Raw genomic sequence first — 13814 nt, forward strand, 5'->3', positions numbered from 1 at the left:
AAAATTCATTAATAATTGCTAATGTGATATAGAGATCTATATTTTTTTATTAAAAGGATGTTCATTATAGTTTAAGAAAAGCTAATGTTATTGTATTGTAATTGGATTTATATAGCGCTTACTACCCCTGACGAGGCGTCAAAGCACTTTTTCAGCGAGTAGCACGCTACTATAGGACCCAAGATGGATTAGTGTTGAATTAGTATAGTAAAATATGAAAGTAATTTGAGTGGTGGATTGGTTAGTCAGTTATTTGGATTCAGAAGAATAGTGGAGGGATAGAAGAGGGAAAAAGGTTGGCATTTATATAGTGCTCGTTCCCCTGATGGGGTGTTGAAGTTCTTATTTTGGTGAGTAGAACGCTACTCCGGAATCCATAAATTATTAGTGGTGAATTAGTATAGTGAAATATGAAAGTAATTTAAGTGGTGGGTATTAGTCAGTTATTTAGATTGAGAAGGATAGCGGAGGGATAAAAGAGGGAACAAGGTTTGCATTTATATGGCACTTGTTACCCCTAATGGGGTGTTGAAGCACTTTCTTGGTGAGTAGCACGCTACTCCAGAACCTATAAGGATCAGTGGTGAGTAAGTATAGTGAAATATGAAAGTAATTTGAGTGGTGAATATTAATCAGTTATTCGGATTGAGAAGGATGGCAGAGGGATAGAGGAGGGGAAAAGGTTTGCCTTTATATAGCACTCGTTACCCTTGTTGGGGGTTGAAGTGCTATTTTGGCGAGTAGCACGCTACTCCAGAATAATGCTCTAATAGAATCACAAAATGTGCTGCAATATGCCTCATAACTTACCTTTTTTCGAAACATAATTTAGTCTACACCGCCGCATAATTTGGTCCTCCCTTGCATGTAATTCCATGGCCCTGTCAATCTTCCAGGGACTCCATAAATTCTCCTCTTGTGTGTGTCTGGCAGGATTCCTGTGTGCTGAAATGTTTTTGTTTCAGTCAATCTTGCAGGGACTATACACCCCACAGATCGGTCTGCGCACCCCCAGCCTGTCAATGATGCCCTCCAAATTCCAGCAGGGAATCCCAAAGTTTAACAGCCCACCCCACAGCTCAGTAACGTGGCTCTAAGCAAGCCCCTCAGCCTGCCAGTTCTTTACTCTACAGTCCAGTAGTGCAGCACCACACCTGTATGTACAGTTATGTAGCCCTGGTGACGCCCCGGTATGTACCTGATAGGACCCTTTGGTCTTCATGTGCTAGAACCTTGGTTGCCTTCAGATTTAAAAAACCTACCTGGGACGGAATAAACTTTGTTATTGCCACAACCAAGGCTTGGACTGGGTTAACCCCTTTAATTCGCGCAGCGACTGGCTTGCTTGCAATCAGAAAGGTTTTGAAAACTTGGCTTTTTATCAACTAGGCCATTTTGGCTCTGTTCCGTTCTTTGGAGCTAGGGCCAGGACACCCCAGGGTAATGGTGTGCTTTATAAAAACACTTAACATTAACATTAAGATTCCCCTTCGTGTCAAATCGACTTCTTTGCTGCCTCTGGCTCCTGCTCCCTGCATGCTCCTTGTCTGACTTCATGGAAGGCCCTACTTCCAGTCACAGCCGGCTTTAGAGCTCTTGGTGCCCGGTGCGACAATTATTTTTGGCGCCTTCCCGTCTGCACGGTGCGCTACTTTAGGGTGAGTTAAAAACTGCACCTAGACAAAGCTCTGACCTCGCTCTCTCTCTCTCTCTAACAGATACATTAATTACAAGAGTTATCTTGACATTTTGAATGCTGCCTGAAAACTGGATGCACAAGGAACTCTGCTGAAGGTGTTTTTAAGTCGTTAGTTATTGCTAAACACAGGGGCCCCCACTAAGGTCCATTTCCTCCACAGATCAGTGCCCAGTGCAGCTGCACCAGTCGCAGTGCCCTCCTTCCAGTACTCATGCTAATACTATATTTTACAGTATCCTGATGCAGCCAAATTTCAACCATTAACTCAGTGATTAAAATATATAATGCACCATGTGTTTTGATTATATTACGGGTGCCAACAACAGAACCTGGTATGAAAGCAGATTATGGATAAATTACTTAAAGGACGCTGGTTAATGTGGCAATAAACAGACATTGCGCACGAGTTGTGGGGCTTTAAAAACTGCCTGACAATTTGACCTTCCAGAGCACCAAAAAGCCAGATACTTTGTTAAAAAGGAGGAGTTGGGGGCACGGGTGGTGGTGATGATGGAGAGCAAAACACACAAGATGATGGACGGAATGTTGCACAATGGCAACACATTCACCCCCCCCCGTCACAGATCTGGGTTTAATCCATTGTTATTTTGCTCACCAAGCCATCCCAGTTCAGACATGGCCATATGCAAATCAGTCTTGACCCTGTGCCTCATGGGAACAGTCCAGCATTTGTCACCCCGAGTGGGACGGGTATGCTCAGATGTGAGTCCCGTGCTCTCCATGCCACTGGAATCGAACTAACTGGAATGGCATGGTGAGCAAAAGAACTATGGATTTAGGTCCAGATCTCTGTACTGGGGTGAATGTATGACATTGTTCTGCATTCTGTCCATCACCTGTTTTTGCATTTGTCACCCTGAGTGGGGCGGGTATGCTCAGACGTGAGTCCCGTGCTCTCCATGCCACTGGAATCAAGCGTTCCAGGCTGATAGCCAGAAACCGGTCCTTGGATGCTTGTTTCCAGTCCAGGGAGGACCTGGCTTGGCAGTTCCCATGGGGCACAGGGTCAAGACTGATTTGAATATGGCTGGGTCCAAACTGGAATGGCATGGTGAGCAAAAAAAACGATAGATTTAGGCCCAGATATCTGTACTGGGGTGAATGTATGACATTGTTCTGCATTCTGTCCATAACCTGTTTTTGCATGGTGGTGATGGAGAGCATAGGTGCAGAAAATATAATTATGCATTTTTGTCTAGATTTGGGCACTATTTGGTTGCTCCTCCTCTGACTGTTCTCTCACTCTAGTGAAGGATTCATCTCCTAAATAATCATCTGAACAAACAAATGTCAATCACTCATTCAAAGCAGCGCAATCCAGTGTCATGGGGGTTGTTTTTTAGCCAGTCCAGGTGAAGGGCTTTCTCCACAGGGAAAATATTTTTCCTGTGTGGTCCTAGTAAAATTATAGGAAAAAATTCGGTAGTGCTTTGACATTCTCTTGGGAACGGCACATTGGAAACAATTGTAAATATTAATTATTTTATTTTGGTCGGTGAATTCAATAGATGTGCTATTTGCAGATGCATTGTGATTGTGTATAATGTTAGATGAGGTAATCCTTTGGTGTGATTTAAGACTGGTTTTGTTGGATTAAGAAAGTTGTGTTTATTGTTTTATATAAACAAACATGACCTTTTATCCCAGGCAAAAATCTTAAGAGATATGATTTGTCATTAGTTCGGTTGAGATTAAGTGGGGCGTGGTCCGTACTTAGGGTCTCTGGGTCCTATCTATTGTGTTTTCATAGCCCAGGAAATTGTCCATATAGAAGAAACTCCGATAATTCTTTGATATACATCACATAATGGACACAGAGTAGTCTTAAAATGGACCCACACACTTTACCTAAAACACAATGTCATTGGTTAAATGTCATTGGTTAAATAACACAAAAAGGTAAATTAGTGCTGGGTGGTAATTTGATACATGAAATAAAATACACAGTTTTTGCCCACCTCTGCATTCCCCCTCTCATTATGGTGTGAAATAAGGCAATGTTCATAACAACACTTCTGGCACTGATTGGAATGGTGTCAAACTGCCATGGCAGTTCCCGACTGAAAATCTTTTAAATGTCCGTGTGCACAGAAGAAATTTTTTGAGTGAGTCCTATGCATGGAAACATGCTTTGAAAGTGGAGACCAGCTGCCTTTTTTTCTACCCCCACAGCTGCTCCTGCACTGGTTGTAGGAGCTTTATCCAGGGACAAAATGGCCACCACAATGGTAGCCATTTTTAAATGTGACAACCTACATGCTGCCATCATATAGAAGAACTGCCTGTGCCAAGTTGGTAGTCTGGCAGACGGGCCTCCAATCTCTAAATAACGCTCTAAAGACCTGAGTTAGATTTTAGTAGATGGATTATGTACAGTTGCCATGATGGAGCTCTTCACTTACACCATGGCTAGGGTGCTCTGCCCGTCAGATTTAGAGATGTCCGCTGGCTCGGCAGACATCTCTTGCATTTCCAGGAACCACTGTCATTGCGGGTCCTGTAAATGCATTGAACGTTAGTGGAGAAGTGTGGCTCACTGGTTAGAAGCGGCAGACCCGGAAGCAGAGATCGGCCCGGGACCAGGGTTCAATTCCCGACGCGGCAGGGTCTTGGGTCAATGTCCGCGGACTCGATAATTCTCGTGGAGGTGCCTACACTAACCATGGGTACCACTCTGCAACTCTGGGCAATAGCTTGCTTAATCTCCACAACGGCCCCATCAGCGCCGGGGATGCCTGGCTTCACCTTGGCGGTGCCCAGGAGGGACCATCTCACAGGGAAAGCCAGGACGGGTTCCCCAGCGGTATACAGCGCCAGGACACTCCGAGATGGAGTAACAGTGCGCTTTACAAGTATACTTACCTACTTACCTTGAGGGGCCGCTCCATAAGCATGATGGAACCATATGTCAACCTTGGGGGGGGGGGGGGAATCTTTTTTAAAAAAAATCCCAAAACAGGATGTTGTATTTAAAAATAAAAAAAACTATGACGCCCATCACCAGAGGAATTTTCTCCCGTGGCATAGGGGTTGTTTCGCAGTTTTCACTGTCCCTTACCACCAGGTTTTACATGGCAGTGACATGCAGGCAAAACTTACCATTTTTCCCCCCACCCTAAATGGGACAGGAGGACAAATTGAAAAACAACCTATGACGATTACTTTGTTGGTCTGTCAGAGGTGTTTGTCAGTGGCAGAGACACAGTAGGCACTGCCATCGACAAACTGAAGGTCCACCTGACTTTAAATGAAGCGGGCCTACCTTCAGTTTGGTGGAGATGCTACTCCGTTGCGACAGAGTACCCTCTCTGCCAAACTCTATCGGGCCCTAAGTGCAGGCGTAGTTGGCTTGTCTAAAGGCCTCATTTAAAGTTTGGCAGCCCGCCACCAAAGGGTCAGTGTCTGCTGCTGTTGCATACATTCTTTCCCCCAAAATAGATTACACGTGTTGCAGGTGTTCCTTTTGGTGAAAAATGTGACAGTCATTCCATATTAACATGGCAATATGGCGGACTGATATTACTTACATAAGTCTGAGCGATGAATCTAATCTTCAAGATATTTTTAACATCTTCTTAATGCTGCAACGTGTTTGGGGGAAGGTTTCAAAGTTTTATTTCTGTTTGGGTCTACCCTGGTTTCAAGTCATGTACTGGACCAAATGGCTACCACCTTTATATAACTTTGGACAGGCCATCCTTAAATCGGGGCCAGACTGGCCATAGCTGGCACCGGGCGTTTTCCTGGTGGGCCGGAAGGGTGGTGGCCGGTTTGGGACCAGAGGGGGCTATTTCTTTACAGGGTGCCGGTTTTGCAGCAGTGCTGCAATATCGGCCACCTGTAATAAAAGCAGCAGCATTGTTTCCAACCAGCATCCCTCCACCCGGGGCAGGTCGGACTTAATTGCCAGGACTGGTTCACGTTCTCAGTCCGGCCCTGCCTTAAATAGAGGAGCTCCTGCACGGCCATTTCCTTCTGCACCAGGATCAGCCAAAAGGATGTGTCTCTCCCTTAAACTCCCTCTCTATTAGTCTCTTCCTATCCCATCTCAGCCCTTCCCTCTCTGATTTATCATAGCATCTCTCAACCTATCCATTTCTAATCTATTCTGCTATATTAATTTTTAATTAAAAAAAGTTGTTAAAATCCTTTATAGTTAGATTCTGTTTTATTTTTGGATAGTTTTTTTTACATAAAATTATATTTATATTTTTAAAATATTTTATTTCCTATGTGGTTTTATTTTAGCTCTCTACCACCATTATTATCTATGGAAGGGTGTTGCAGTCCTAGTGGTTAACCATGTCTGATGTTTGAATTACTCTGGCTCTGAGCTGGCGTAATTTACTATTGTTTTGTGTCCCTTTTTGGCTGTAATAACTTTAGAAGTACGGTTTGTGAATAGCAATGGGATTACTCTTTTGTGGGTGAGTGCATGTCCCTCCGTAAACCCATCCCTAACGCTAATTGGGGGTGCGGGGGTTACTCCTCGCTAAACCCCTCCCAGTTAGTAGTAATCACTGAGTATATTACCACCCATTTTGTCAATAGTCAACATATAGTCCACACATTTTTTAAAATAGGGAAAGCTAAAGAAATAGGTTACAAACAAAATCAGAGAAAGAAAATTGGACAATGTAGGCCTGCTCTACTGGAATCCAGCTAGCCTGGCTGACATGGGGTGATACCCCAAAACAGGTAGGTCCTGCCCTGGCAGTTCGGGCTGGCCTGTTCCCATGGGGTGCAGGGTCAAGACTGATGTGCCTGTGGCTGACTTCAAACTGGGGTGACGTGGTGAGCAAAATAACAATGAAAAGTTCCAACACTCACTCCATCTTATTTTGTGATGTTACTCCAACCCTACCCAAATCGGAGAAGCATAAAAATGCTAATCCTATACATGAAACCAGAATTGTCTGAGCGGCAAAAGCTCCCTGATGACCAGAACAATTTGAGAATGTATTTAATTTATAAAGGTATTCTAGGTGCGTTATTTTCTTTTCTCCCTTTATCTTTTGATATTTATAATATCTATTTCTTTAAAGAATTATTTTTTGTATTAACAAGGAACATCGAAACCAAGTATAGATTTTGCAGTGAAAAAGTCATTTTAATAGAGTTCAATCTGCCCCACTAAGAAAATAGAATGTGACACCTTGACCTTACTAGAAAAGTTCATGAAAATGAATGTGGAGAAAGGCTGCCATCTTCTGCATTAAGGGCCACAGTGGCCAGTAGCGACGTGTATGAAATGTAAATCTAAATGTGTTGGACTTGTAAAGCGCACAGCTGCCCGTAAGCGTTCCGGCGCTTGCTTAGGGAACCCGTCCTGGTATTCCCCTGTGAGAAACCCCGGCAGGGTGTCCACAAGGTGAAAGCCAGGCATCCCGCCGCGAGGGGCCGTAGTGGGTGACATGCTAGGTGCAGGAGGGAGGGATTGTGTGTCAGGAGCTGCAGTAATGGACATATGTGTGCAGTCAGACCAAGCAGCTATGCCTTTATTACATGCAAAAGGTGGCACATTTTAAGTTGTTGCCTCCTGGTCATTTCACCCCTAAGAAACTGAAGGGAAAGCATGGGCCTGTATTGCAGTAAGGGTACATTGTCCCCATTTGCGCCATGGCACCCATTGGAAGAGCGCATTAGTGAGGGATGGAAGGGCTGCTTTGCTCAGTCTTTCACGGTGCAAGCATCATCTACCTGCACTTCAAAAGGGGTCAGGTTTGGCAGATATTCCCCTGCTGGGAGGGGGCAATGATTAAATCCACCCGCCTGCAACAGTATGCCTTGGGCGGCCATGGAGAACTCTGCCCCTTTCAAAGGGCTGCCTTCAGGGGCCACACTGAGAGTGGATCACCTTTTTGTGGAGCACCATCTTACAGGCTCTTCGCCTGGCTCCATTGTACGGCATGGGCAGAGAGGCACAGTGTTTTCACATTTGCATGGGGCAACATCCCTTGCAAATGAGGGAACTCACTTTTGAGATAGTGCTGGCATATGTGGATATGTTCTGATGCTGTCCCTATTACAGGAGGGGCCCTGTGAGCATCTGTGGCTCCTTTTGAAATACGAACATGCCTCGAAAGTGCAAAGGCGTGCACACACACACATGTTGCGCCCCCCTGGATGCTGTCCATAATACAGTCCCCGATGGAGCGGGTGCTTACTTGATATATCCTGTACCATTACTGGGAAAAAATAAGCTGCACTGTCAATGCCCTAATGGGCATAAAAGCACAAGGGATCCATTGGTGACTAGGTGAAACATGCAACTCCCTGACGTGACAGGATGTGTTGGACTTGAATTATTAGTGGCTAAAAGAAAGACCGCATTGATCTGCGAACAGCAGCACTCTCTGGTGGTGAAATAGCTTATTCTTATTCTCCTGTTATCAAAAACAGTTAAATGTCTCTCTTCAGCGCAAGGTGCCTCGTAACATAGAGGGACTATTGAGCCAAACCATTGTAGGCAACATTTTTCAGAGATTGTGTGAATATTTCATCCTTGATGTAAATTTAGTACTCCCTCCCCAGGAGTATGTGGGAGGTTTAAGTGAGTGGTTTTCGTATAACTAATTATTGAAATATTACCAATGCTGAAAAATTGCCGGCATTGTGCCAAAGCTAACTTTGCCTTGTGATCACTAAACATTCTCCATTATATTTTGCCTGATGACACGTACATTCAGTGTGCAACATTTCAAAATTTAGAGTCTTCTTTCGTTTACAAAGCCCTGTGCAAAGAATGTGCCTTAAGCATCTATGCTCATATTCAAATTACTTATTGAGCTGACAGGAAAATATTTTGGTCACATGCCTCTTTATCTCTGGGAAAGCACTTTAATTAAAACTTCGTGTCATGGACAGTGAGGTAGTGATGTGGGCAATTTATTATGTAGGTGTGCTTGTATCGGGGAGATACTGAACTTTGATCATGCCAATAAACATGCAGAATTCTATTACTGCCCACGATCCTGCTTACAATTCCATGTTCCCCTTTTCTTTGACAGATGGTTACAGAACAGTTAATGGAAGAGTTAAAGAGTTTCAGTAATGTTGCCTCTGAACAAAGAGAGAGAATTTTGGTAAGATAATCACTTTCCATCTTTTTATATTTTCTTTTTTATGTTGGGGGTGTTTTGATTAGGCCTCTCGTTGGGATGCCTCAGAGCACCAGATGGAATATGTGGCAAAGGCTAGGAAAAGTAATTGAACCATTTTGTGAGGTCCTCAAAGTCCACATATACACAATGCTTTACAGATGACCAACCACATAGTGTTCTGAATGCACCCTAAGTCTGTTACCAGCCTTCTTAGGAAAAAGACACCCATTCTTTGCTTCTAAAACCACCTTGCGGTAAAAGAATTGTTACCACAAAGGGGTCAGATGGAACCAGCCGAAGTTTAGGCCTCGCATGACGAGTGCAATGTTCTTTTAGCTTGAGATTTGGGTTATTGAGGTCTAATAACTGTAGAAAGCCCTGTGTACCAGTCTGCATATCCTATAAATATATTTTGATTTATTGGTCACAGAATTCAGGTAGGATAGTAGATTCCCTACAAAGAGCAGTCCCAACCTTACTGCTCAGCCTCCGATCAACTTTGGCTCACTTATGACATGCCTAAATAGAAATGTGTATTTGAAAACTGCATGTTCACTCAGAAGCATATCTTCAGATGTTTCTTACCCAACTCATTGACACTCGTTTCATCGACCTCAGAAGTATGAGGGGCTGAGTGGATCTTGTGGTATTTCAATCTGTAACCTTGAGGTCACATACAGAGCCCTGCGTTAGTCCACTATACCACCAGACCCGGCCCACATACCATCCTACATGAATGACACACCCACCACCAGATACAGCAGGCAGGCAACCTTTTTTCTGTTCCAGTTGTGCCAGATGCCTATGTAGAGAGCCCTCCATGCAGTACTCCTGGGCATGTCCTGGGTAGTTAGTCATTTCTTTGTGACAAGTATTGCTGACGTCCTCTGAAACACAGCACCTGAATACTACTGCAGGGTCCCAGGCATTGGTACAATACCCATCTTGGTATAAATATGAATTATTTATACTTTAAGATATCACAACTACAATACCTTCACAACGCCATATAAAACATTGGTTATGTTGGTATTACTTTAACTAAATCTGTTCATCTCTTAACTTTACATATACATTTCCAAGTGGGTAGCCTGGAGAACAGCCAAAGTGCAATACCAGGTTGAGTCTGCACATAGACATCTTACTCGGTTCTTGTTGGGTCATTCTGTGCTTGAAGGAAGCCACTCAGCATTATGTGTACCACTAGTGGCTGGTCGTTCTTTTCAGCTTGATTTTCAGACCGTGCAGCCGTATTTGAGGAATAAACAAACCCAGTGAGCAGTATTGACGAGGCACATTTTCCTACTTTATGTACTCTGGCTCCTGGGATCAGCGGATGGAGCTGTGGTGATTTTGAACAGAAGCACGTGGTCCTTCATGTCCTGCTCTGCTTTTTGCTGAGGAGACCCTGGTAAAAAATGCAGAGCTACAGACACAAAGACCTCTCTGTGTTGGTTTCACCTGCAAGCTCTTCTTCATGGAAAACAGAGTTGTCTGGGCAGACACACTGTTCTTACATGTAATGAGTATTCTCAGGGACATTTCCAAAACCACACTCGTGGTGGCAACGCAATCCGCCTCGTATCCGTAATTGTGATTGTTCTTGGAGGCACTTGGAGAACACGCTGGTGTAGAAAGGGATGCAAAGGCTTGTGGGCCTTCGCTCCTGAGTTGTGGTCACAAGTAGACTGCATTTAGCTTTCATTTCCATATATTTTGTAATACACAGCTAAATTGATTGAGAATCTGATCGTTTTGGTTCATCATTCTCTAAGGAAAAATTGTTTTCTGGCTGATGTATACGTTGTATACAAGTGACGTCACACATCAATTAGGTATAACTGTGCTAATGCAATGCCGTACAGCCCCTTCCTGTCGCAATCCTCCTCTCTCCATTAGAAACATGTTCCTTGTCATGCACATAGAGCAAGAAAAGACTACTTAGCTGTAGTCCTGGTTCTGCGTTGTAGAAATGTTATGGAAGTCAAACGCAAATGCTTGAATAATTGCCTGCGGCTTGTGTGGACTGCAGAACACCATTAAATAGATGATTCTCATGGAAGCCGCATCAAAGAATGTCTTGTTCAATGCAGCTTCTGAATAAATCAAGAATGTCCAGAGGGAAAAACCTGCCAAAATTATTCATAGAACTATATTGCAGCACCTTTCAATAAACACAGCATTTGACAAGCTTTGATCAGAGGTAATGAATTCAAAAATGCACCTGGTAGGTTTGTTTACATTTAACAGACACAGAAAAAGGGAGCTTATTCCTTTAAGAACCTGGGAGACACCTCTACCCAGAATGCCTTGCACTGGCAGTTGCCTCTATCGCGCAGTTTTGTGTTTTCGCTCCAAGAGAAAAGGATACCAGGAACACTGTTGAGGTTTTTTTTTTAACCTCAAAATTACCAGTTTCTTCTGAATTGAAAAAGAACTCCGCAACGGTCACTCACATTTTTTTTACCAGTCTCTTTCGAGTATTTTGTCTTCCATTACTGACTGGATATTTTTAGGCAGAATGCCATCACTTTTCTTCAAATGCCTTTCACGTGGGAAAAATCAAGCAACAGATGTCCATAAAGTCTGTGTGGTAGGGTTGCCTCACTCTCACCCTGTCACTGACGGCGCCATCTGCAAGTAAATGCTCAAAAAGACTTTAAAAGAGAAGTCATCCACTGTGGGTGCTACAAGAACTTAGGGAGATTGCAACGTTAAACGGAAAACTGTACTTACATGAGGATGGATCCTCATATAAGGAAGACCAGCCTATGGTGATTATGGGGCACAGGCGTTAATGGCTGGGGGGTAGACATGCTAATATTTGGGCCTTTAGGGATGGGCGAGGGGGGCGAGTTACTTTCTTACTATTGTGCCCCTGAACAATCTGTTATGGCCTGAGTTTGAAAGACCTAGAGCAATCTGATAATTCAGGAATGATAAGTTCACACTGACGGGCACTCTCTTTGTCTCCTGGATTCTCCTTCTTTCTGACATGGTGGTAATGGTTCCTGCAATGTATTCTAGTAGCCTCCCCAAAGGCGGATGCCAAATTTGCTTTATCTGAGTAAGCATGTGCCCATAGTGGAGTTCGTGGATCAAAGTAACTTTTCTTGTGTAGTGCTAGAACAATTTTGTCTTGGAAATAGTGGTGCCTAGTGCTCAAGAATGCTCAGAGGAGTTATGAGAATTAAGGCTATGCAAGACATGGCTATGACATGCTTCGGACTTCTCTGGTCAGTCTCTCTTTAATAGAGCAAGCAGTATCATTTTGAATCCCTATCCTCCTCTTCTGTCATCAGCTTGTTGGGGGAAGGTAGAGGAATGCATTGACCAAACTCCCTCAAGTACACTTGGAGAGAGAAATTGAGGGTGCACAAGATTCTAGTTTCTGCACCTATGAGAGTCTAGATGAAAAGGATGCTTCTCAAGACAAACTCTGAATTCTTCTTTAGTTAAATCTTTGAGAGTGCTACACAGACTGGCAGCTCAGCCTTCATTTCTTTGTCACATCCAACGTTGCAAGCTTTTGCGCCCTTTAGCACAAACGGTATGGTCTTCAGAATGTGTTTTTTCACTACACATGCAGTCCATTCACCTAGATGAGTTTCTTCTTCATCTTATACTTTTGAAAACAAAGGTGTCTGCACTTCCTCTGCTACTGCAGCTACAGGCACAGAACCTTTACTGTGACCTTGCAGATTTCCCAACTTCATCCTAGAATGATGGCTTTGCTGGCTGGCTGAGATGATACCACCACCTGCGGCTCATACACTGCTGCTTGATGAGTAGAGGTACTCCCACAATATAGTGTTTCTGTGCTGTCATGAGTAGGTTGAATCAACAGTATTTTCCCATTATGTTTTTGGTGGCAGCTGATTGACTATCTTCGGAGCACCTTTCTGTAGACTTTCCCTCTGAAGAAGTCTTGTTTATCAGTATTTATTCTTCAGCTTGGCTGCTGTGGAACTTTCTTGTGCCTCTGCTCCGTTTGCTGATGGTGGCATTTATGTTACAATAGATTTGCATGCAGCCATATGTCTGGTGCAAAGATGTACATTTAGTCTTTGGTGAAGTCTGAGACTTTCTTTGGGAAACAACCTTTACAACGCAACTTTTACAACGCACTACCATTACAACGCATGCATTTACAACGCAACCATTACAATGCATGGCACTACAACGCACACCACTACAACGCATGTCATTACAACTCAGTCATTACAACGCATACCATTACACCGCATAACATTACCATCCAACACTTACCCTACTGTTGCACCCCCTGGAGTTAGAAGAGTAATTTTTACCCCTACACTATCCAACACTTACCCTACTGTTGCACCCCCTGCAGTTAGAATAGTAATTTTTACCCCTACACTATCCACCACTTACCCTACTGTTGCACCCCCTGGAGTTAGAATAGTAAATTTTACCCCTACACTATCCAATACTTACCAAACATGCAATGTAATGTAATGCGTTGTAATGGTATGCGTTATGTTAAATGTTAAAATATTTATATAGCGCAACGTTCACCTGATCGGTTTTTTGGCGCTTCTGGGATTGAGCTCTGAGGCTGGGGGCTTAGGTGGAGTAGGCTTGCTGGAATAGCCACGTTTTAAGCAGCTTCCTAAAGTGATAATGCGAGTTAGTGGATCGGATTGAGAGAGGGAGGGAATTCCAAGTTTGGGGGGAAAGCGTGGAGAACCGGATACCGCCATATTTTAGACGCTTATATCTGGGGACGGTCAATCAATGTTGACCACAGGAGCGGAGGGTACGGGAGGGAGTGTATTTCTTGATCCGATTGGAGATGAACTTTGGGCCTGTATCTGATAAGGCTTTATGCGCAATGCAACTGAGCTTGAAGATACTGCGTTGTTCCACAGGAAGCCAGTGCAGTTGTTTGAGCAGTGGTTTTATATGCTGGCGCGTCGGGAGTTGAAAAATCAGTCTGGCCGCCTGGTTCTGTATTAGTTGCAAGCGGT

At 43.8% G+C, this 13814-nt stretch overlaps 1 protein-coding gene across 2 annotated transcripts in view; it reads left to right on the plus strand.

Annotated features, from left to right (window-relative positions):
* KNSTRN (kinetochore localized astrin (SPAG5) binding protein) overlaps positions 1 to 13814 on the plus strand; it is a 111978-nt gene that overhangs the window by 73973 nt on the left and 24191 nt on the right. For both annotated transcript variants that reach the window (XM_078659800.1, XM_078659801.1), the window contains one exon: positions 8731 to 8805. In XM_078659800.1, the coding sequence (XP_078515926.1) occupies positions 8731 to 8805 (75 nt within the window). The remainder of the gene's footprint in view (positions 1 to 8730; positions 8806 to 13814) is intronic.

The sequence above is a fragment of the Lissotriton helveticus genome, chromosome 9 (assembly GCF_964261635.1).
Source record: "Lissotriton helveticus chromosome 9, aLisHel1.1, whole genome shotgun sequence".
Lineage (NCBI taxonomy): Eukaryota > Metazoa > Chordata > Amphibia > Caudata > Salamandridae > Lissotriton > Lissotriton helveticus.